Genomic DNA, 24158 nt, shown 5'->3' on the forward strand with positions numbered 1-24158 from the left:
GCAGGGTGGATGTGCACTTCTAGCCTCAAAGTGCGGTGGAGAATACTGAGTAATGTCAGGTACAGTTGAGGCACATGGGGTCAAAGAGAAATGTAAAAGTCAAGCGCAAACAAACAACCTTTGAAAATTCCTAAGATGAACCTTAAGTCACTTTAATGCCCTCGAGACCCAAAGATCAGGAACAAGGAATTTACTTTTTTTCCTTTTCTTTAGACTTCTGTCCTGGTCTTCCTTCCTGTGGGGCAACCTAGGATGGATTGACTGGAATGGAAGTGGGGAGAGAAGAGATGGGGGGATTGCTCACTCTCCTGATCTTTTTTACTAAAGACACATAATTGACTCTGTATTAAATATGCCTTTTACAATGACTCCTAGTATGTGAAAGCACCAAAAATTATACCAATATTAAGGAAATGTAAGTTATTATTCATACATGGAACAGGGGTTTTCCCCAGGTTATTTTGGTTCTAGAAAGCTCTTGTGGATAATGTCAAGGTTAAAAGGTCATTTAACCAAAACAGGGGTTTGCTTGATTCTTGATGGCATGTTGAGACAATAAGTAGAGAAAGAAGCTTAGGTTAACATTAGAGAGATAAATAACAATTTATTTCAACAGGGTAGTACCTTATAGTTGACAAAACTTCAGTCATTTCTTTAAAATTAACCTTATTTTAAAGATGAGGTTTAACTTCTCAAGATCACACTAGTTTTACAGGAGAGCTGGGATTCATAACCAGAACTTCCAAGTTCAGAACCGTACTACGGTGCAAACCCCAGTGTCTATCTCTCTGTGTGTGTGTCTGTCTGTCTCTTAGAGGTGGTGGTGGAACAGAGAGGTAGGCCTGGGAGCTTGTGATCTGGCTCTCCAGGGCTTATGTGGCCTTAACCACCTGTATGATCCTCCTGACCTTGCCATCTTTAGGCGAGATTCCCTAGATCAGTTAAGATAGTGAGGTGGGGCAGGCAGAGTTCCTCTGGTGGCTGTGGTTCTCATCTCGGCAGAGACTTGCTGCCCACGATGGGGTTAAAAGTTGTTCCTGTGCATTCTGGTATGTGTGAGGTCTAGGAAATATTCTGCTAGGTGATACAGTTGGTTTCTGATGCTCCAGGGTGGGGCCAGGTTATCTCTTCAATGCATATATGCCTGCATCACACTTATGCATGCATTTAACACGTGCTTATCACTAGATAATCAAACCATTTGTAAAGACAAACCTTCGCCATTAAAGACATATGTTATGAGATACTTATGATACCACGATTCAAGTCTGGATTTATCCTCCTCACGGGAGTTGGGAGCCACAGTATATAGGACTTGTCTGTGTCTTATAGTCTTGCAAGTGTGTAGACCTTTTTAATGTGAATGGAGCCTTGCTCAACAGGGCAAGACCTTCCTGTACTTACTAGAAGAACCCAGAATTAGCCATTGCAAAGTGACTTAGGGAGGAGGGCAGGGGTGGGCTCAGGGGAGAATCTTTTCCAAGTTCTCACATCTAGGAGTGATATCACTCTTTCCAGTATGATCCTATTTCAGTCCTTACAATTTAAGTCATTCCATGTGGTTTCTTTGGGGACTCTCGGGTAGCAGCAGGAGGCCCCCTGGTGGCCTGAAATAGTTCACAAGCTAATTTTTTAAGCCTTTGAAAGGGCAGTGTAGCTAGAGAAGCACAGAGGTAGTAAATACCCACCTGGACCTAGCACATCCAGTAGGGAAGGGCAGAGGAGGATGAGTTATTCTGGGAGAGACGAGGACTAAAGAAATTTCTTTTAAGAGATTAAAACAAATGAACTCTAATTCTGGATAAACCGCTCAACGGTCTCTGATTTTTATTCTTTAGTTCATTTAGCAAACACTTGCTGTTGAGTACCTAATCTGGGAAGGACATTTTATTAGGCATCACACAGGGGGTTTAAATATATATGACACATTATGTATTTCTAAGAAGCTTTGGAAGAGGATCCTACATTTATGGCATTATCATGGTAGAAAATGAAAACCATCAGAGACTTATAGGTAGAGGCTCGTGAAGAAGCAATTCCTTTCAGACAAATGGGAACCTCTAGGAAGAGGCTGCACTTAAGTTGGGGCTGTAAGGAGAATCAGGGTTTGGGTATGTTTGAGCTGGAGAAGGAAAGGATGGCATTATGCAGGAGGGAAAACAGAAGTTTGAATGTACATGGAGGCAAAAACCTGAAGCCTGATCCAGGGATGCAGAGTTGTCTGGTCTGGCCACCTCATATGAGTTTTCAGGTTGAGAGTGAAACCTGGATACATCTGTTTGGATCAGACACAGCAGAACCTTGAATGCTAGCCTGAGAAGTCTCTTTATCGAGCAGTGGGGATTTTTTGGATATCTTTGAACCAAAAATAAAAAAGAAGCGGCACATCAAAGCACAATATTCCTTCCACTGTCATTAACACAATGCCATATACTTTCATTTGTTCCAGAGGAGGGTGGACCTTCCTGTGTTTGAGATAATTGTAGTGTACTCCACTATACTGAACAACTCCAAACTTCTGCCACCGGACCTTCAAAGCCAGGAGAAACCAGGCCACCCAGGCGTCTCTCCCTGACAAAACCGTCTGAGCTCCAGGGCATACTCCGTGCCAGAGGGCTCCTGCCGAATTTAATTAAAGTCCTTGATAGAATGCTTTCCATCAAAAGTGCTAGGCTAGGCTTCCTTTGTTTTTCCAAGGTTTAGGAAAGGCTTTGTGTCTATCTTTCTCCTCTAGTTTAACCTGGTTTAAATGACATGAACCAGGATATTTCTGGCTAGAATTCTGCCGTAGAGTCCTAGCTGTTCAATATCCACAGAATTCAAGCAGTAACCTTATTTGCATTGCATTGTAACTAACTCAGTTAAGCAGTCTGAGAAGCTGCACAATGCCTGGCATATAGCTGGTGCTCAAAAATATGGTATGCAAATATTTAACCATAGATTCAATAAATATGTAGGACTTCCCTGGTGACTCAGCTGGTAAAGAAACTGTATGCAAGGCAAGAGACCTGGATTTGATCCCTGGGTCGAGAAGATCCCCTGGAGAAGGGAATGGCTACCCACTCCAGTATTCTTGTCTGGAGAATTTCATGGACAGAGGAGCCTGGTGAGCTACAGTCCTTGGGGTCTCAAAGAATCAAACACAACTGAGCAACTAATACATACGTAATACATATTTAACAACATATTATAAAATTTTTGACCCCAGGCTTTGATTTCCTAATTTTAATGACATAGAAATATTTTTAAATGACAGAATTCTTATTATTCTTCAAAACGTATTAAAAAATGATGTGACAAATATAGAAATCATTGAGTTAGGTTAGGAAGAAGCAACACTTGAGAGGAACACAGTTGAGATGTTTCCGAGGCAAAGGAAGAAGGGCAACTTGTAACTGCAGCAACATAACTACAGGAGAACTAAGCATTTGAGAAGTTTTAGCAGGTACTTCCCTGGTGGTCCTGTGGCTAGGACTCCAAGCTCCCAATACATGGGGCCTGGGTTCGATCCCTGGTCAGGGAAATAGATCTTGATTGCTGCAACTAAAAAGAACCCATATGCAGCAATGAAAGTCAAAGATCCCTGCATGCTGCAGTTCGGACCTGGTACAGTCAAAGAAGTAAGAAGTCTCAGCAGCAATGAGTATTTATTATTTTGAATGAACTGTACATGAAACTTAAAATTTTACATGAAATATAAAAATCATCAAAAGTGCTGTATAGGATTATTTTAATATTAATTTATCCCCCCATGTGATCTAGTAGCTACACATTTTACCTTTTTAAATGATCTGACACATCATTACAATCATGTAAGAACTGTTCAATGTTAAAACATAAAAAAAAAAAATTAGTTTATTCCTCAAGAAAAGTACCACCAGTGATGCTTTACTGAAAATGAAAACTAAACAGATACCAGAGAATCAACTTTTTGGGAAAAAGAAATATCATAGAATTTCATGGGTGAATGCAAAGTCCAAAGCAGTTCAGAATCTCAGCAGAACAGTCTTAGGATATAACGTCCTAATAGTGTGGGTTATCTCCTTTGGAGGCAGGTCACTGGTGTGCTAGAACTCATCTTTTCTGGCCTATTTTCCAACAAAATGTCTAATGCCACGAACCTCCCATGACTCCTAAAATATTTAATACAGAGGAAACACTGATTTTCAGTCTTAGAATAGCCCTTGGAGTTAAGTTTGTCGTAGAAGAAGAAAGAAGTCATTGCTCCCAGAGGAGAGCCCCGTGCGCCGTCCGCCGTGAGGCCACCCCGCGCCTCTGGTCCCTGCCAAGCGCATCCTCCCCACTGCGGTCCTGGGCGCCCTGGCTGACGAAGTGAAAGCAGGTCCTTCAGGTCACACGTCCTCGCTGGTCTCATTCGGTCCTAAGCAAACCAGCCCCTCTGATTCGCCACCAGAGTTGTCTGGCTCTCCCGCCTCTTGGCTTTCTTGCTCCTCTGCCTCACCTTCCAGCACAGAGCACTAGACGCTAACAGAAAAAGTCCCAGGGACAGAAGGACCAGGCCCAAGATGGAGATGATGGAGCCGTGGGAGTTGAAGCTGTACGCCACGGCAGTGACCACGGTCCCGGTGATGAGGACCACCACGGCGAAGGGGATGACGCAGCGGTAGCAGGAGAGCTCGGCGCCCCCGGTGGCGGCCGCCAGCTGAATCTCACTGACCAGGGGTACCATGGTAACCACCACTTCGCCGTTGGCATTCTTTTCCATTGCCACCGGCTTGGGAGACTTCGGGGTTCCCAGGATCTCCTTTATGGGCTCGTCTGTCATTGTTACAGCGGCGTCTCCTAGCTGAGCTCACAGACTAGATCTGGGTGGTCTCACCAGGGCAAAAACTGTGGAGAAGACAGGAGATGTCAGTTGAATGCATTAGAGTGAGCCCCACAAGTAGCAGGAAAGAGCTGGGGAGACACCACTGTGTTCTTTTCTTTTCTAGGAGACATGGATGCCTGTGAAAATCAACTTTAATATATTTTTTCCCTAACTTTTGCATTCTGTTTGCATTGGGCAGAAAGTAAGATAAAGCAGAGAACCATAAAGAAAGGGAAGGTATAGAAGCCGGAAGCACTTTACAGTGCTTAATACTCTCTGGCAGTCTACAAATGTTTTACAAGCTTTTCTGCTTTGTCTATTGCTTTCTTTCCTCTAAACACAGAGAATCCTTAATCTTAATCCCAAAACAACCTCATTCAAGAGGAGAGCATGGTATAAACAACACTTTGCACAGTCCGTTCCACACTCACAGCAACCTAGAAGCTGCCAATATTTCCGGGCATAACATACATTCTTTCCAAACTATCGCCCATTCACTGTGCACCAAAGCAATGTCAAGACCAGCAGCCAGCATTTAAGTGATATTTTTCTACATCAACTGACAGTCAACAAGTCTTCATTGTTGTAACTATTAAATGCAATGAAGCAGGCATCCTGGGTCCATGGTGGGAGTGCAGTTTGGCAAAAATTCAGTGATAATAAGGCTAGGATTTATGATCTAAAATGTGGCAATATCCTTTGATCCATTTGAAAAGAGAAAAATAAGAAAAACAATTCAACAATTTTGTTGGAAATAATTTTGTGCTTTTTAATGTTAAAGAAGAGATCAACTATTAGAGTAATTAGCAGTTAATTTACAAATTTCCCGTTAAATTCAACAAGGAATTTTGACATTATATGTACCACTTGTTTTAAAAAAATGAGCATACTGGATTTTCAATAAAGATTTACAGGCTCACTTTTACCCCATGTTCCAGTGTACAACAACTTCATGCAATTCATCTTTGTAAATATTTTGAACCTGAACATTTCAGAAGGAAATCTGAGACTCTCCATCAAGAATCTCTGGTTGAAATGCCATCTCTGAGAAAACAGTGGACACTCCTGTCTTGTTCAGGCATGGCAAATCATTCTCTTTCACCTTTGAGAAGTGATCTAGCAGCTAAATAGTTGAACAGTTACAGTTATGCTTTAAATGAAAGCATTTAAAGGAAGATAGTGGAGATGATTTCAGTGAGATGACTACTTTGATCATATTAAATACTCACTGAAAACTAATTCAACCTCAAAGTCAGACCTCACAGGTTCTTCCTTGCCCTGGGGGGGTCAAAATATCACTCATTGTCCAATGAACTAAAAATTAGAGATGTCTATTTGCATGAGACTTTCAGTCACCAAAATTAATCACTGCTGTTCAAGATACCTTAATGACTGGTTAGATCAATAAAAGGATATTTGAGATTCTGTCTAAAAGAAAAAAAAATTTTTTCACCCCAAAGCTGAAATTTCAGCTAACTTTAAAATGAGGCTGTGTCCCCCAAAGGTTTATACTTACACGTACGTCAGAGAGAAGCAATCCATTACCAGGGAGACCCCTGGACTTGAGAGGGAAGGAACAGCAGCCTTTGAGCTTCTTCTTGGACTTCTGAGAAGGCAGCCTGTCACAGCACTCTGTCAGTAAAGTGACGGGACAGAGATCTCTGGGGAGGAGAAAAGATATAAAATGCTGTGGGTTTTAGATCCTGAGCGCTTTCTTTCACTCTACCCCTTCCTAAATGACGCTTGTCTTTCCCTCTCTCTTTTTATTTCCTCCCCCGCTGGTTTGCTCCTCCCTGCCTTTTTTTTTTTTTCTTCTTCTTTATTTTCCTTGCCAGCAGACTCTGAGTTTTGGCTTCCCCCAGCTCTGCTCAGTGACATGATAAGTCAGAATCATTTTAGCGTCCCCACAGACAGGAGGCAGCTTTTACTTTTATTTCTCTTGTAGCCTTTACTGAGCGCACTGCTTTGCATTACTCATTTTTTCCCCAGCCAGACTCCAAATCTTACCCCGCCCAGCAGGCATTTTCACAAGAAAATCCCCGAGTCAGCGTTGCAGACCCAGCTGAGGGGATGGGGCCGAAGGGACAGACACTTTTAGGACTGCGGGAACAGCTGTGAAGTCATCGGGCAGCTGAATCCAGCCTCTAAGCCAACAAAAATCTATGTTCCTAGGTTTCCCGAGTATTCTTTCTTCATGTATGTGTGGGCTGGCCATCTGAAGCTTAATACCTCCCTCCCCCGCTCGCCTCATTGGATGATAATTCATTTAGGAATGAGGGTGGAAGATACAAATGTTTGTGGTTAAGGGTGAAAACCAGTCATTCTGATTTAAACATGATTACTAGGAAGTAATTAGTAGCTTTGGCAATACTGAAATCGTCATCATGACCATCTCTCATTTATAGAGCTCCTCCCATGGGCAGGGCACATGCAAGGTGCATGCATTAACACTAATGCTCACAACTTTACAAAGGAGTTTATAAACAGTTTATAATGAGGCTCAGAAATGTTAAGCAATCTGACAAATGTCATGGAGAGAGAGAAAAACTCTTGGTTTAACTTTAGTCTTTAACAGGCGCACTAATCATGTGAGGGGCTTGTTAAATGCAGATTCTCAGTAGCTAGATCCTGGCTGATGCTAATCTGCTGCTCCTTGACCCACTTTAAGGAAGAAGATATTTTCAATATTCAAATACATATGACTAGATATATCATACTTTCAAACAATAAAGGTAAAGGTCTATTTCCCACCCCCTGTTGCCAAATGGGCTTTAAGCTACACATGAACTATTTAAAATTTGAAAGCCCACAGATTGTCTTTTGGAGTGAAAAATGAGATTTTTGGGGGCAAAAAATGAGATCATATGTCTTTTGGAGTGAAAAATGAGATCATACTGGGTGAGTCTTATAAGCTCATCCCTATACTTCTGTAGCTAAAAGTTAGCCATCTTCTATTTTTAATCTATGCAACTTTTAATACCTTACTTTCGACTGATACAGGTAACACTAAAATATAAGTTAAATCTTGAAGGAGATTTGTTTTCCTTCTTTCTCTTGAGTAACATTTCTCCAGTTGCTGGTGGAGAGCATGGATGTTCTCAGGCACTTCACCTCTGTTGTATCAGAGCTCACTCTTTCCGGCATAGTCTAGAAATAAGACCCCGGTGATTTTGTCATAAAGGGAAAGGGGCTGGAAGTGCTTCTTCATTGAAAAGAAATAAAGCTGGAAAGTTCTGGAAGCTTTGCTGAGTCAGGGAGCCCAGCCTGTTGAGGATGAGAATGACTGGAGGGCCTAAGCCACCACTATGCTCAGACTTTAAAGATGTGAGTTGTAAAGGGGCACAGTCATCCTCCAGGAGGAGTGCTGTCCCTTGGGATTGGAGACCAGGGGTACTTAGAACCAGAGCATTTAAGCACTGGCCAGCAATTCTCTGGGAGGATGGGGATACTGGGGATTCTTGAGGAGCTCCGTATGCGAGCAGCTGTCTTTCCACTGCAAACTGTGACCTTTGAGGGCAATTCCTCTTTACTTTCTAGCAGGGACCTCTTCCCCCTCCCCAGAACATAATCCAATGACCCCACTGAAGCTCTGGATATCACCCTATCCTGTTGAAGACCATGCTTCCCCATTGTCAAAGTCAGAGATACATGATTTGCACTTCTCCCAGAAAGAAGCCAGAGGCACCTGGTAAGCTCTTGGCTGAATTTATAATGAGGGGCAGAGAGTGTATCTGTGTGCTGGGAGCAAGGTCGGTCTGTGTTGCTCCTAACACCCAAGCTCTCTTCAGCCTTTTCAGGCTTCAGAATTCTAATTCTTATTCACAGAGCTGTATCTGCCTGCACACGCAGGTGCACATCTTCAGATTCTAACAGCTGATGACTGGCACTGATTGATACAGAGAAGTAGAAAGTGGAAAGCTTTGGGATAAAGCAGAAATTGTATTTCAAGAACAGATACCTGGTGCTTCCCTGGGTGTCCAATGGTTAAGACTTCCCCTTCCAATGCAGTGGGTAGAGGTTCAATCCCTCGTTGGGGAGCCAAGATCCTACATGTCTGGAGGCCAAAAAACACATAAAATAAAAGCAATATTTTAAGAAATTCAACAAAGACTTTAAAATGACCCATATAAAAAACAATCTAGAAAAAAAGATGAAATGACTTTTTAAAAAAATGAAGAATAGATACCTATCATTACACCCAAGTACACCTGCAGTTTTAAATGACTTTTACCTCTTCAAATCAAAATTCAAAGAGAATTCCTAGTGATCAAAAGCCTTTGAATGAGTTTTTCCTCCCTCCTTTCTGTGCCTGTTAGAAATTAAACCCTCCTGAGAGTGCCTTAAGAAACACCTGTCCCTGATGCAAAATCTCATCTATAAAGCAACTAGCCTTTTTTTCTGCAAGCCTTTCCTCAGAAGGGAGAGGAAATCTTTCTGGTTCTTTTTAAACACAAGTCTCCAGGAGATTTCTTTAAGCTTTGAGAGCTTTTCAGAAAGCTTCCAATTCATGAATTAAATCTACATCCTCCTACCCCACCTCACCCCTCCAAAGACTTCCACATTTCTCTTCCAGATCTTTCAAAAACCAGAGATCCTTACCTTTCCTAGCCAGAATTGGACTGAGACAGCTGCCAGCTCTGGCCTACAGCCACCCAGAGACTGGGATGCAAATCACTACACCAGGGACCGTAGGCAAAGTACTCAGCGAGGCTGAAACACAATCAAGGGACCGGCGAAAAACTGATGAGAGGAAATTCCTTAAGTGCTGCGGTATTTTCTTCTCTGTTTCCCTCTATGAAAATGGAATCCATATAATTTTTTAAAAAAAAAGGATCCAAGTTTGGACAGGGTGTCCTCCTTTGTTTTTTTTCTTTGTGTCCTCATTCAGGCTTTCATTTTCAAGATTTTCCTTATCCAAAGCCCCCATTCTGAGACTATTCTTCTGCAGGACTGTGAACCTGCAGAAAAGAATTTTGCAATTCTTGTCCTACCCTTCTAGAAGGGTCTGGGGTTTGGGAAGTATGTAAGGTGGGCAGTAAGAAGGTAAATTATTTTTTTTTCCTCACCATGACAAGCAAGTGATAAGGGAAGTAAAGGAAGAAGAGATCAGCTGATGGTGAAATGGTAATTGGTACCTTGTGTGGACTCTATCCCTAAAGCCAGAGGAGAGAGGTCTTGCATGCTGTTCATTGAGAGGGTGGCAAGGCTCCGTGGAAATGGAGGTGCACAGGAAAATCACATCTCTAAGCAACTGAGCCAACATGCAACCAAAGACATCATAAAAAGCAGAATTAAGGAACACTGCTATTTTGGAGAAAATTTCCCCAAATTAGGGGCAAAAATCTCATTTTTCTTAGAAACAAGCCAGAAACAAAGTTATTTAGGTAAGGGGGATATAGAAGTGGAAGAGCGTACCATGACCAAGAGGAGATTTTGCTTGTTTACCTTTAGTAGAAGCCAAAGGGTCAGTTTCTCGATTGGAAAGGGTAATGTGTTGATTTTGCCATTGGATAGATGCTGTTGAAGACCTGGAAATTCCTCCTTTGGGAAAGCAAAGACTTCATTTTGTGAGGCGCATCCCCATGCGCATCCGATTACTCACTCATATTTACTTTCAGTTTGCTTTGCTTGGAGTGGCTGAGTTGGCTTTTCTTCAGCGGCCCTGAAGATGTCAGTTCTTCCAGGCCCTCTGTCCAGTCACCACATCCTTTGATCTCTGTCATCACCCAGTCCAAATGGATCCAGTGAGGTTTAGGAAGCTGGCCAGAATTTCTCCTTTCTAATGCTTCTTTTAAGGGTGTGTCTGCATTTATGCTCTGAAATCATGGACATTTTGGAAAGTGATCTGTGCTTGTGTGTTCATTTTGGATAACAGGTCATGTTATTAGTGCTACCCCACCCCCTCCCCAAGGCACTTCTCTTTGAGGACTAGACAATCAAATAGAGAGATCCGATAGTAACAAGTGAAATGATGGGTATGCCTTCAGTTCAGTTGAGTTCAGTCACTCAGTTGTGTCTGATTCTTTGCGACCCCATGAATCGCAGCACGCCAGGCCTCCCTGTCCATCACCAACTCCCGGAGTTTACTCAGACTCATGTCCATTGAGTTGGTGATGCCATCCAACCATCTCATCCTCTGTTGTCCCCTTCTCCTCCCACCTTCAGTCTTTCCCAGCATCAGGGTCTTTTCAAATGAGTCAGTTCGTTGCATCAGGTGGGAAAATATTGGAGTTTCAGCTTCAACATCAGTCCTTCCAGTGAACACCCAGGACTGATCTCCTTTAGGATGGACTGGTTGGATCTACTTAGATATAGGTATATGTTTTACTATTTGCTGATCAATTGTAAGGTACCCAAAACTCAGGAAATCCACACAGATACAGAAAGGAATATACATGTTTTAGATACACGCCGTCGTCACCATTCTCTTACCCATTTCGTTCTGAGTTATGAAAGATTACATAAACATAAAAATCCAGAGTTGCTGAAATCAAGTAACACTTTGGGAGATGAAGGAGGGATGGATACATTCTCTCTCATTGTAACAAGAACTCATCACCTTTCTGGTCCCAAAGGAGAAGAACTGATTTTCTTGTTTCACAATGTGAATATATACTGAAAGAGCTATGATCTTGATACATCCCTGGGTACCTTGCACAGTCCTCTATATTTGTATACCATTTCTTCAGAGGCCTAAGATGAGGAAGCTTGGAGGTAAAGTATCATAGTAAATTGGGCTGATGCTTTCCGAAGAGAGGTGCCCCACCCTTGGGTCAGTCTCCCTTATTGGGATATGGGTCATGTAATCAGGGGCTAGTGTAGCCCACCAGTTTTGCCTTCTCCAGGGAAGGAAAGGGAAGGGACCACAATGCCCTCCACTCCTGGCCATTCTTGTTGATCCCTGATAATATAGGGCCCTTCTATGCCTTTGGACAGAAGCAGTCTCCCCCCAGCCTCGGGTGACGAGTGTCATTTGTCCATAAAATGATGTGCACAGGCATTTGAGCCCAATCCACTCCTAATCAGCCCCAGATCTCCAGGTTTCAACATCAGTCTGGTCCCAGGGATTGGAAACCACCATGCAACATGTAAAGTTTTCTAAAAGCTGCTCATCTATGATGTTCCGTAAGGGTCAGCTGGTTTCTATTGTTCCACATCCAGAGGGCAGAACTTGTGTTCTGACCTGATTCTCCAGATCCCAGTTGTGTAGCTCTGGTCTTAAAGTGATTGGCAAGGGATGGGCATGCCAGTTTGGTCCCCCACTCCCAAACAGTGAAACCATAGATTTTAAGCTCTGTGCCTCAGTAAGAGGAATGTGCACTGAGTTTATTTTCACAGGTAGATTTTGTTATGTCTTGGTTTTGGAGAAAGAAATGGGAGTGCAAGGGGTGTCACTGTCCCCAGATCTAACTCCAGGCTGCTTTGTTCTATGTTGACCTATACAATATGTCCAGTCTGGTGAGGAGAGAGCACAAAAATGCTTATCAAGAATCTAATAGGGGAGGAGCCAAGATGGCAGAGGAGTAGGACGGGGAGACCACTTTCTCTCCTACAAATTCATCAAAAGAATAACTGAATGCAGAGCAAACTTCGCAAAACAACTTCTGATAGCTAGCTGAGGTCATCAGGTGCCCAGAAAAGCAGCCCATTGTCTTCGAAAGGAGGTAGGACAAAATATAAAAGATAAAAAGTGAGACAAAAGAGCTAAGGACGGAGATCCGTCCCGGGAGCTCTTAGGCGGCATTGCTTGGGGTAGGGTCCGGGCCTGAGTGCCCTGAGGACAATCGGAGGGAGCTTCTGTGAGTTGCCAACTTGAACTTTGGGAGACCAAAAGAGAGAGAGTAAATTAACCGGCCCGAACACACGGCCGGCCGTTCGCAGAACAAAGAGACCGAGAGGGTCCAGAGAGGAGCTCGCAGGCTGCGGACCGGCCCAGCCCCGCCGGAGGCAGGAGGCAGGGGGGAGGGGAAGGTCGCGGCGAGACACAGGGCGCAGGCACCCGACCGGCGCCGGCGGGGACTGGGGCTGGGGACGCGGAGGGCAGAAGGCGCACGCACCCGACTGGCGCCAGCGGAAACTGAGACTGGGTCCGCGGAAGGGAGTGGGCGCGCCACACCTGGGGAGAGTGCGCCCACCAAGCCCCTGGCTGCCTGGACTGCTCTGACGGGGAAGGCACTGAGAGCAGGCGCAGCTTTTCGTTCCGCCCTTTTGTGGAACACCCGAGGGCTGGAACCTCGCGCAGCGCGGGGCGCGCTCCATATAGAACAGCCGGGAGCCTGAGCAGCGCAGACGGAGAGAGCAGCGTCAGCCCCTCCCGGCAGCCCCAGCCCATCCCCGCGGCGCAAGCCCGTCCCCACAGCGCCAGCCTCTCCCTGCAGCGCAAGCCCCTCCCCGCAGAGCTACGGAACTAGCTACCTGAATAAGAGTCCACCTCCGCCCGCCTGTGTCAGGGCGGAAATGAGGCTCTGAAGAGACCGGCAAACAGAAGCCAAATAAACAAAGGGAACCGCTTCAGAAGGGACTGGTGCAACAGATTAAAATCCCTCTAGGAAACATTGACTACACCAGAGGAGCCTGTAGATATCGAGAAGCGTAAGCTGGAACGAGGAGCTATCTGAAACTGAGCCGAACCCACACGGACCGCAACAGCTCCAGAGAAACTCCTAGATATAATTTTACTTTTTTCTCTTTTTTTTAATTTTTTTCTTTTTTCTCTTTTATTTTCCTTTAAAATCCCCTATTACTCCCCCATTACTCCTTAACTTTCATTTCCATAGACTTTTACGATTTTTTAATTAGGGGGAAAAAAAATTTTTTTTGTTTCTTTTTCTTTCTTTTTTTTTCTTTTTTTTCTTTCCTTTTTCTCTTCTATTTTCTATTTTTCTTTTTCTCTTATTTCTTTTAAAGTCCTCTAGTACTCCTCTACTACTCCTTAATTTTCATTTTCAATACACTATAACCTTACAAAAAAAAAAAAAAAAAAAGAAGAGAAGCCCTATTTTTAAACCGAAGATTATTCTCTCCCAATCTTGACTCTCTGTTTTCTACCTCAGAACACCTCTATTTCCTCCTTTCCCCTTCTCTTCCCAATCCAATTCTGTGAATCTTTGTAGGTGACTGGGCTACAGAGAACACTCTGGGAACAGACAGCTGCGTAGATATGTCTCTCTCCTCTTGAGTCCCCCTTTTTCTCCTCCTGTTCATCTCTATCTCCCTCCTCCCTCTCCTCTTCTTCATGTGACTCTGTGAACCTCTCTGGGTGTCCCTAACGGGGGAGAATCTTTTAGCCATTAACCTAGAAGTTTTCTTATCAGGGCTGTATAGTTGGAGAAGTCCTGAGACTACAGGAAGAATAAAACTGAAATCCAGAGGCAGGAGACTTAAGCCCAAAACCTGAGAACACCAGAAAACTCCTGACTACATGGAACTTTAAGTAATAAGTGACTGTCCAAAAGCCTCCATACCTACACTGAAACCAACCACCATCCAAGAGCCAATAAGTTTTAGAGCAAGACATACCACGCAAATTCTCCAGCAATGCAGGAACATAGCCCTGAACATCAACATACAGGCTGCCCAAGGTCACACCTAACACATAGACCCATCTCAAAACTCATTACTGGGCACTCCATTGCTCTCCAAAGAGAAGAAATCAAGTTCCACGCACCAGAACACTGACGCAAGCTTCCCTAACCAGGAAATCTTGACAAGCCAATCGTCTAACCCCACCCACTGGGTTAATCCTCCACAACAAAAAGGAACCACAGACCTCCAGAATACAGAAAGCCCACTCCAGATACAGCAATCTAAACAAGATGAAAAGGCAAAGAAATACCCAACAGGTAAAGGAACATGAAAAATGCCCACCAAGTCAAACAAAAGAGGAGGAGATAGGGAATCTACTTGAAAAAGAATTTAGAATAATGATAATAAAAATGATCCAAAATCTTGAAAACAAAATGGAGTTACAGATAAATAGCCTGGAAACAAAGATTGAAAAGATTCAAGAACTGTTTAATAAAGACCTAGAGGAAATAAAAAAGAGTCAATTAAAAATGAATAATGCAATGAATGAGATCAAAAACACATTGGAGGGAACCAAGAGTAGAATAACGGAGGCAGAAGATAGGATAAGTGAGGTAGAAGATAAAATGGTGGAAATAAATGAAGCAGAGAGGAAAAAAGAAAAAAGGATCAAAAGAAATGAGGACAACCTCAGGGACCTCTGGGACACTGTGAAACGCCCCAACATTCGAATCATAGGAGTTCCAGAAGAAGAAGACAAAAAGAAAGGCCATGAGAAAATACTAGAGGAGATAATAGCTGAAAACTTCCCTAAAATGGGGAAGGAAATAGCCACCCAAATCCAAGAAACCCAGAGAGTCCCAAACAGGATAAACCCAAGGCGAAACACCCCAAGACACATATTAATCAAATTAACAAAGATCAAACACAAAGAACAAATATTAAAAGCAGCAAGGGAAAAACAACAAATAACACACAAAGGGATTCCCATAAGGATAACAGCTGATCTATCAATAGAAACCCTCTAGGCCAGAAGGGAATGGCAGGACGTACTGAAAGTAATGAAAGAGAATAACCTACAACCTAGATTACTGTATCCAGCAAGGATCTCATTCAGATATGAAGGAGAATTCAAAAGCTTTACAGATAAGCAAAAGCTGAGAGAATTCAGCACCACAAAACCAGCTCTTCAACAAATGCTAAAGGATCTTCTCTAGACAGGAAATGCAGAAAGGTTGTATAAACGTGAACCCAAAACAACAAAGTAAATGGCAACGGGACCACACCTATCAATAATTACCCTAAATGTAAATGGGTTGAATGCCCCAACCAAAAGACAAAGATTGGCTGAATGGATACAAAAACAAGACCCCTATATATGCTGTCTACAAGAGACCCACCTCAAAACAAGAGACACATACAGACTAAAAGTGAAGGGCTGGAAAAAAATATTTCATGCAAACGGAGACCAAAAGAAAGCAGGAGTCGCAATACTCATATCAGATAAAATAGGCTTTCAAATAAAGGATGTGAAAAGAGACAAAGAAGGACACTACATAATGATCAAAGGATCAATCAAAGAAGAAGATATAACAATTATAAATATATATGCACCCAACATAGGAGCACCGCAATATGTACGGCAAACGCTAACAAGTATGAAAGAGGAAATTAATAGTAACACAATAATAGTGGGAGACTTTAATACCCCACTCACAACTATGGATAGATCAACTAAACAGAAAATTAACAAGGAAACACAAACCTTAAATGACACAATGGACCAGCTAGACCTAATTGATATCTATAGGACATTTCACCCCAAAACAATCAACTTCACCTTTTTCTCAAGTGCACACGGAACCTTCTCCAGAATAGATCACATCCTGGGCCATAAATCTGGTCTTGGAAAATTAAAAAAAATTGAAATCATTCCAGTCATCTTTTCTGACCACAGTGCAGTAAGATTAGATCTCAATCACAGGAAAAAAATTGTTAAAACTTCAAACATATGGAGGCTAAATAACACGCTTCTGAATAACCAGCAAATCATAGAAGAAATCAAAAAAGAAATCAAAATATGTATAGAAATGAATGAAAATGAAAGCACAACAACCGAAAACCTATGGGACACTGTAAAAGCAGTGCTAAGGGGAAGGTTCATAGCATTACAGGCTTACATCAAGAAACAAGAAAAAAACTAAATAAATAACCTAACTCTACACCTAAAGCAATTAGAGAAGGAAGAAATGAAGAACCCCAGAGTTAGCAGAAGGAAAGAAATCTTAAAAATCAGGGCAGAAATAAATGCAAAAGAAACTAAAGAGACCATAGCAAAAATCAACAAAGCTAAAAGCTGGTTTTTTGAAAAAATAAACAAAATTGACAAACCATTAGCAAGAATCATTAAGAAACAAAGAGAGAAAAACCAAATTAACAAAATTAGAAATGAAAATGGAGAGATCACAACAGACAACACTGAAATACAAAGGATCATAAGAGACTACTACCAGCAGCTCTATGCCAATAAAATGGACAACTTGGATGAAATGGACAAATTCTTAAAAAAGTACAACTTTCCAAAACTGAACCAGGAAGAAATAGAAGATCTTAACAGACCCATCACAAGCAAGGAAATCGAAACTGTAATCAAAAATCTTCCAGCAAACAAAAGCCCAGGACCAGATGGCTTCACAGCTGAATTCTACCAAAAATTTAGAGAAGAGCTAACACCTATCTTACTCAAACTATTCCAGAAAATTGCAGAAGAAGGTAAGCTTCCAAACTCATTCTATGAGGCCACCATCACCCTAATTCCAAAACCAGACAAAGATGCCACAAAAAAAGAAAACTACAGGCCAATATCACTGATGAACATAGATGCAAAAATCCTTAACAAAATTCTAGCAAACAGAATCCAACAACATATTAAAAAAAATCATACACCATGACCAAGTGGGCTTTATCCCAGGAATGCAAGGATTCTTTAATATCCGCAAATCAATCAATGTAATACACCACATTAACAAATTGAAAGATAAAAACCATATGATTATCTCAATAGATGCAGAGAAAGCCTTTGACAAAATTCAACACTCATTTATGATTAAAACTCTCCAGAAAGCAGGAATAGAAGGAACATACCTCAACATAATAAAAGCTATATATGACAAACCCACAGCAAGCATCACCCTCAATGGTGAAAAATTGAAGGCATTTCCCCTGAAATCAGGAACAAGACAAGGGTGCCCACTCTCACCACTACTATTCAACATAGTGTTGGAAGTTCTGGCCACAGCAATCAGAGCAGAAAAAGAAGTAAAAGGAATCCAGATAGGAAAAGAAGAAGTAAAACTCTCACTGTTTGCAGATGACATGATCCTCTATATAGAAAACCCTAAAGACTCTACCAGAAAATTACTAGAGCTAATCAATGAATATAGTAAAGTTGCAGGATATAAAATTAACACACAGAAATCCCTTGCATTCCTATATACTAACAATGAAAAAACAGAAAGAGAAATTAAGGAAACAATACCATTCACCATTGCAACAAAAAGAATAAAATACTTAGGAGTATAACTACCTAAAGAAACAAAGGACCTATACATAGAAAACTATAAAACACTGATGAAAGAAATCAAAGAGGACACAAACAGATGGAGAAACATACCGTGTTCATGGATTGGAAGAATTAATATTGTCAAAATGGCTATTCTACCCAAAGCAGTCTATAGATTCAATGCAATCCCTATCAAGCTACCAACGGTATTTTTCACAGAACTAGACCAAAGAATTTCACAATTTGTATGGAAATACAAAAAACCTCGAATAGCCAAAGTAATCTTGAGAAAGAAGAATGGAACTGGAGGAATCAACCTGCCTGACTTCAGACTCTACTACAAAGCCACAGTCATCAAGACAGTATGGTACTGGCACAAAGACAGAAATATAGATCAATGGAACAGAATAGAAAGCCCAGAGATAAATCCACGAACCTATGGACACCTTATCTTTGACAAAGGAGGCAAGGATATACAATGGAAAAAAGACAACCTCTTTAACAAGTGGTGCTGGGAAAACTGGTCAACCACTTGTAAAAGAATGAAACTAGAACACTTTCTAACACCATACACAAAAATAAACTCAAAATGGATTAAAGATCTAAATGTAAGACCAGAAACTATAAAACTCCTAGAGGAGAACATAGGCAAAACACTCTCCGACATAAACCACAGCAAGATCCTCTATGACCCACCTCCCAGAATATTGGAAATAAAAGCAAAACTAAACAAATGGGACCTAATGAAACTTAAAAGCTTTTGCACTACAAAGGAAACTATAAGTAAGGTGAAAAGACAGCCCTCAGATTGGGAGAAAATAATAGCAAATGAAGAAACAGACAAAGGATTAATCTCAAAAATATACAAGCAACTCCTGCAGCTCAATTCCAGAAAAATAAATGACCCAATCAAAAAATGGGCCAAAGAACTAAACAGACATTTCTCCAAAGAAGACATACAGATGGCTAACAAACACATGAAAAGATGCTCAACATCACTCATTATTAGAGAAATGCAAATCAAAACCACTATGAGGTACCATTACACACCCCAGTCAGGATGGCTGCTATCCAAAAGTCTACAAGCAATAAATGCTGGAGAGGGTGTGGAGAAAAGGGAACCCTCTTACACTGTTGGTGGGAATGCAAACTAGTACAGCCGCTATGGAAAACAGTGTGGAGATTTCTTAAAAAACTGAAAATAGAACTGCCATATGACCCAGCAATCCCACTTCTGGGCATACACACTGAGGAAACCAGATCTGAAAGAGACACGTGCACCCCAATGTTCATTGCAGCACTGTTTATAATAGCCAGGACATGGAAGCAACCTAGATGCCCATTAGCAGATGAATGGATAAGGAAGCTGTGGTACATATACACCATGGAATATTACTCAGCCATTAAAAAGAATTCATTTGAACCAGTCCTAATGAGATGGATGAAGCTGGAGCCCATTATACAGAGTGAAGTAAGCCAGAAAGATAAAGAACATTACAGCATACTATCACATATATATGGAATTTAGAAAGGTGATAACGATAACCCTATATGCAAAACAGAAAAAGAGACACAGAAATACAGAACAGACTTTTGAACTTTGTGGGAGAATGTGAGGGTGGGATATTTCAAAAGAACAGCATGTATACTATCTATGGTGAAACAGATCACCAGCCCAGGTGGGATGCATGAGACAAGTGCTCGGGCCTGGTGCACTGGGAAGACCCAGAGGAATCGGGTGGAGAGGGAGGTGGGAGGGGGGATCGGGATTGGGAATACATGTAAATCCATGGCTGATTCATATCAATGTATGACAAAACCCACTGGAAAAAAAAATAATAATAATAATAAAAAAAAGAAGAAGAAGAATCTAATATGCACCACTGACATACAGACCCTGTCTCAGGTACTTGTATTTTTATTTTACTGATGAGGAAGCTAAAACCGAGCTGGATGAAGTACTTTTCTGGGACCCACTGATATTTACTGCATCCCTTTTGGGTGCCAGGGGCTTGTTGGATGTTCTAGCTGAGCAGATAGAAACCAGTAAGCAAAGCAAGATCTTTGCTCTCAGGGAGCTTATAGCCCAGAACAGGAAAGCCACAGGTAATTTTCCTTTGAAGAAGGAATACCAAACTGCTATGAGAAGCCTCTGGAAGATATGCTGTGGAAGGAACAGCCTATATATAAATGTAGCTCACGTGTGTGTGCTAAGTCACTTCAGTCATGTCCAACTCTTTGCAACCCTATGGACTGTAGCCTACCAGGCTCTTCTGTCCATGTAGAAATTCATACAGGAGGAGCGTCACTACAATGGTAGAATCAGTAAAACTTGACAATCAAGAGAGGGGGTTGGTAAGGTGTCTAAGTCTAAGTAATTAATGGCTTGGTGATATTGTCAGCAGAAATAGAGGGCAGGGCATGGAGGGTATACACTTAGCTTGTTTAGCACAGCTATCCATTTCTCCAACAGAGAGGCAAATGCTGGAGGAAGTGGCCTTCCTCTCTGACTAGTGATTTGTGACACATGGTCTGAGTTGCCAAATGATGCTTTCATAGTCTCACAGATGAGTTTTCCATTAAAAGCAAAATCAAATTTATAATTCACTTCATTTTCTGAAAACTCACAGAACTGCAGACATTATGCAATACACATATATGATTAGAGATTGCTAACTTTCTGCCTGGAACAAGAAATAAATATTTAAGAATTCTCACTCAAGACTTTGAATGGACTGACTGTAAGCAAATAATATATTGATTCAATTTTAATAATATATTGATTCAGTTTTAAACTACTCAAAAATAAGAACATAGCTGTGCAGTTCTTTTCGTATAATGCCTAGCATGAAACAAGTACCTCATAGATATTTTCTGGGAATGAAAATGATTTCTTCTCCCAATAGTCACTCTCCAAAGTACTACTCACACACAAGAGTAAGTATAGAATGTTCATATCACTTTACAATCAGAGAAACAGCCTTTGTTATTAAAATTCAGTTCAGTTCAGTCACTCAGTCATGTCCAACTCTTTGTGACCCTCATGTACTGCAGCACGCCAGGCCTTCCTGTGCATCACCAACTTCCAGAGCTTACTCAAACTCATGTCCATCAAGTTGGTGATGCCATTCAACCTCATCCTCTGTCATCCCCTTCTCCTCCCACCTTCAGTCTTCCCCAGCATCAGGGTCTTTTCCAAGGAGTCAGTTCTTTGTATCAGGTGGCCAAAGTGTTGGGGTTTCAGCTTCAGCATCAGTCCTTCCAATGAATATTCAGGACTGATTTCCTTGAGGATTGACTGCTTTGATCTCCCTGCAGTCCAAGGGACTCTCAAGAGTCTTCTCCAACACCACAGTTCAAAAGCATCAATTCTTCAGCGCTCAGCTTTCTTTATAGTTCAACATTCGCATCCATACGTGACTACTGGAAAAACCATAGCTTTGACTAGAAGGACCTTTCTTGGCAAAGTAATGACTCTGCTTCTTAATATGCTATCTAGGTTGGTCATAGCTTTTCTTCCAAGGAGCAAGCGAAGAGCTAATTTTATGTTGCCCCATGAGTTAAAGCTTAAGTATAAAGGCAGTCCCAGTCCACTCTGGATTTCTTTAGAAATGTCCTATCTTGGGCCTCACTCAGTGTAAGCAAGCTTTCACATTGGGATTTACGAGGATCAGGTTAACTAGAAAATCTGTCATAAGTTTCTAAAGGATAGTATCAGTAATTGTGTGAGTGAGGAAGGAAAATTTTTGCCAAATAAGTAGACAAGTAAAAGTATGACTCTACACTGAAATCAGATATAAACATGAAAACTGAGATATTATTCAAATGGATTATTTCAAAGTGTCCAGATATTTAGTGCTAAGTACATTAGTTATTGAGTTATAACTAAATAATTATTCAGTTATTATTTGCATTTTTCCAGGATTCTTTGGGTAGTGGGCATCCTGTAGATCCTGCAACAGGCTTTATCTAATAAGAAACACATATTTATTGAACATTTACTTTGTATTATATTGTTATATACTTTTTGTAGATTTATTTTTTATTTAATATTCATAAATAATCCAACAGGTAGGTGTCAGACAGTGTTGATATACAAATGCAGAGATTAAGTGACTTATTTTGGGAAGTCACCATTTGAAAGTGGTGAAACTAGAACCAAAGCCTGTTTAAAGTTTACCTCCTAATTCCTGTGCGTTATCAATTCTGTGTTCAGATGAAATGCACTCTTTCTGGTGCTCATAGGAATTTATAGTCACAACAGAATAAACTCTGGGTTTGGACGAACTTGTTTTGCCAGAAAAAACATACAATCACCTTCCCACAGAACCTCTGTAGTGACCCATTGATGAGAATAGGATCAGCTCAATAAACTGTTTGGAAACATCTTTATCCACTTAAAAATCTTTGATGTTCTCGATGTGGGTGGGTGGTGGGAAAGGGAGCCATTTGCCAAGCAGAACTGAGGTCATACTAGAAGTGTTTAACTTATGAACTTATCTTATGGAACAGAGAACAGATCTCTCGCTTTCTTTCTTTAGATAAAAATTTTAAAGTCTTGTTTCACAAAGGTACCTTTCTGTCTCCTTGTTTACTTAAATAAACTATACAGGAAACAGGCATTATTGTCTTTGTAAAAGCAATTGTAAAACTTGGTAAAACTAATTACCTTAAGATAGCACATGGCCCAAGAATGAGAACACTGTTTCTTCCCTCGTTCTCACTGAGGGCCCCTAGTCCACTTTGCATTCCAATGGACCACAGAGCCTGGTCAGAAAGTGATTGCCATTGGTGTCTCTGGATGACTTTTAATTTGAGGGGCTTCGTGGTCTCAGTGGGGCCTCTCTCCCCTGACTTATTTTTATTTATCTGCTAAGGTGAACTTAGTTTGGAAAATGTTCTTTACAGTTCTGATATGACTCATTCTTTCTTTCTAGGGTTACAGGGTAAGGTTTTAGATCGCTTCCACAACAAAATTAACATTTCTGACTCTTCATTCTTGTGCAATGAAAGCAACCATAAACTGAAAGTCAGGGAATCTGAGTTTGAAGCTTTTTACCTTTTTGTGGTCTTGGGCAAGACATCCAATCTCTCAGAGCCCCATCTGTCAGATCTCAAGGTCCTGTCTTATAGATTCTTTACTATTCTTTTCTTTCTATTTTAAAAATCCTATTTGGGTTTCTATAATTTCCCGTATCATTAGAGAACACAGATGAGACATCAAAGGAAAAGAGCTAACAAAACTACCCAAGCTCTCATGGTATGACTGATGGGGAAGCCCAAGGATGAGTCCCTTTGGGGACAGGAAGCAAGTACTGCTGTATCAGCGAGGTCTGGGGACACAGAATTTTTCAAGTTGGAGAAGCAATTGGGATCCCCAAGAACTGCCCAGAAAGTGTCACATGGAGTGTGCACTTCTTCAGTGCTTCTCCCATCCCAGGAATCCAGGAAGAGTAGCTCTCCCACTGTGTGACTTGTACTAAAGCAGTAGATTCCTATATAAGCACCCAGTTCAGAGTCTTGCATTATAAATTAGAACAGAGGAAAGAATTAGTCTATTTATTTAGTCTCTTTCTGAAATTCCTTTTTATTTTCTTTGAGTTTACAGTTTTACCACTGTCAAGTATATTCTGTATACCAATGAGGAGTTGGATTACCTGCATTAGAATTGCACAGAGTACTTACAAAAAATACTGGTCTCAGGCTCTACCCTAGACCTACTGTGTCACTGCATCAGGATATGTGTGCATGTGTGTGTATGTTGGTAGATCTGGAATCTGTATTTTTAATTCATATTCCAAATGAAGTTTGAGATCCTCTGCTCAACACTAATATAATAAATGATTGAGTGCATAAGCCTACACATCTCTGGTTAATACCATCAATGGCTCCCCTTCATTGAAGAGTCACCTTCAGCTTAGATCAAATTACAGGTATCAGTATAATATGCTATTTCACGTTCCTCTTGCCTTTTGGTTCTTTTGGATACTCGGGATGCTATTTACTCATTTTTCCTGCTATTTCAAGCATCACCTACTTCCCTGATAAGTCCTCCATCATGTAGGGCCAGGCAGAGTTGAGTTTCCTTACACTGTATCCCTATACTGCTCTATACTAGGGTTTCTCAACCTAGACTCTTTTGACATTTGGGGCTGGATAGCTCTTTGCTGTGAGGGGCTGTCTTGTTTATTGATGAATGTTAGCAGCATTCTTGGCTTTACCCGCGAGATGCCAGTAGCAGCT

General features: G+C 41.4%; 1 protein-coding gene across 3 annotated transcripts; it reads right to left on the bottom strand.

Annotated features, from left to right (window-relative positions):
* Positions 1–3630: 3630 nt before the first annotated feature.
* On the bottom strand, positions 3631–8882 carry TMEM100 (transmembrane protein 100). Of its 3 annotated transcripts, none has more exons than XM_061142578.1 (3): positions 8787–8882; positions 6345–6489; positions 3631–4851 (listed from the first exon to the last, which is right to left on the bottom strand). In XM_061142578.1, exon 3 carries the CDS (start codon positions 4784–4786, stop codon positions 4382–4384), a length of 405 nt encoding a protein of 134 aa, XP_060998561.1. In that variant the 5' UTR covers positions 4787–4851; positions 6345–6489; positions 8787–8882; the 3' UTR covers positions 3631–4381. The 3 variants fall into 3 exon arrangements, with proteins under 3 accessions (XP_060998561.1, XP_060998562.1, XP_060998563.1); XM_061142579.1 differs by lacking the exon at positions 8787–8882 and adding an exon at positions 6836–6987; XM_061142580.1 differs by lacking the exon at positions 8787–8882 and having other exon boundaries at positions 6351–6745.
* Between the last annotated feature and the right edge of the window lie 15276 nt (positions 8883–24158).

The sequence above is a fragment of the Dama dama genome, chromosome 5 (assembly GCF_033118175.1).
Source record: "Dama dama isolate Ldn47 chromosome 5, ASM3311817v1, whole genome shotgun sequence".
In the NCBI taxonomy this organism is placed as follows: Eukaryota; Metazoa; Chordata; class Mammalia; order Artiodactyla; family Cervidae; genus Dama; species Dama dama.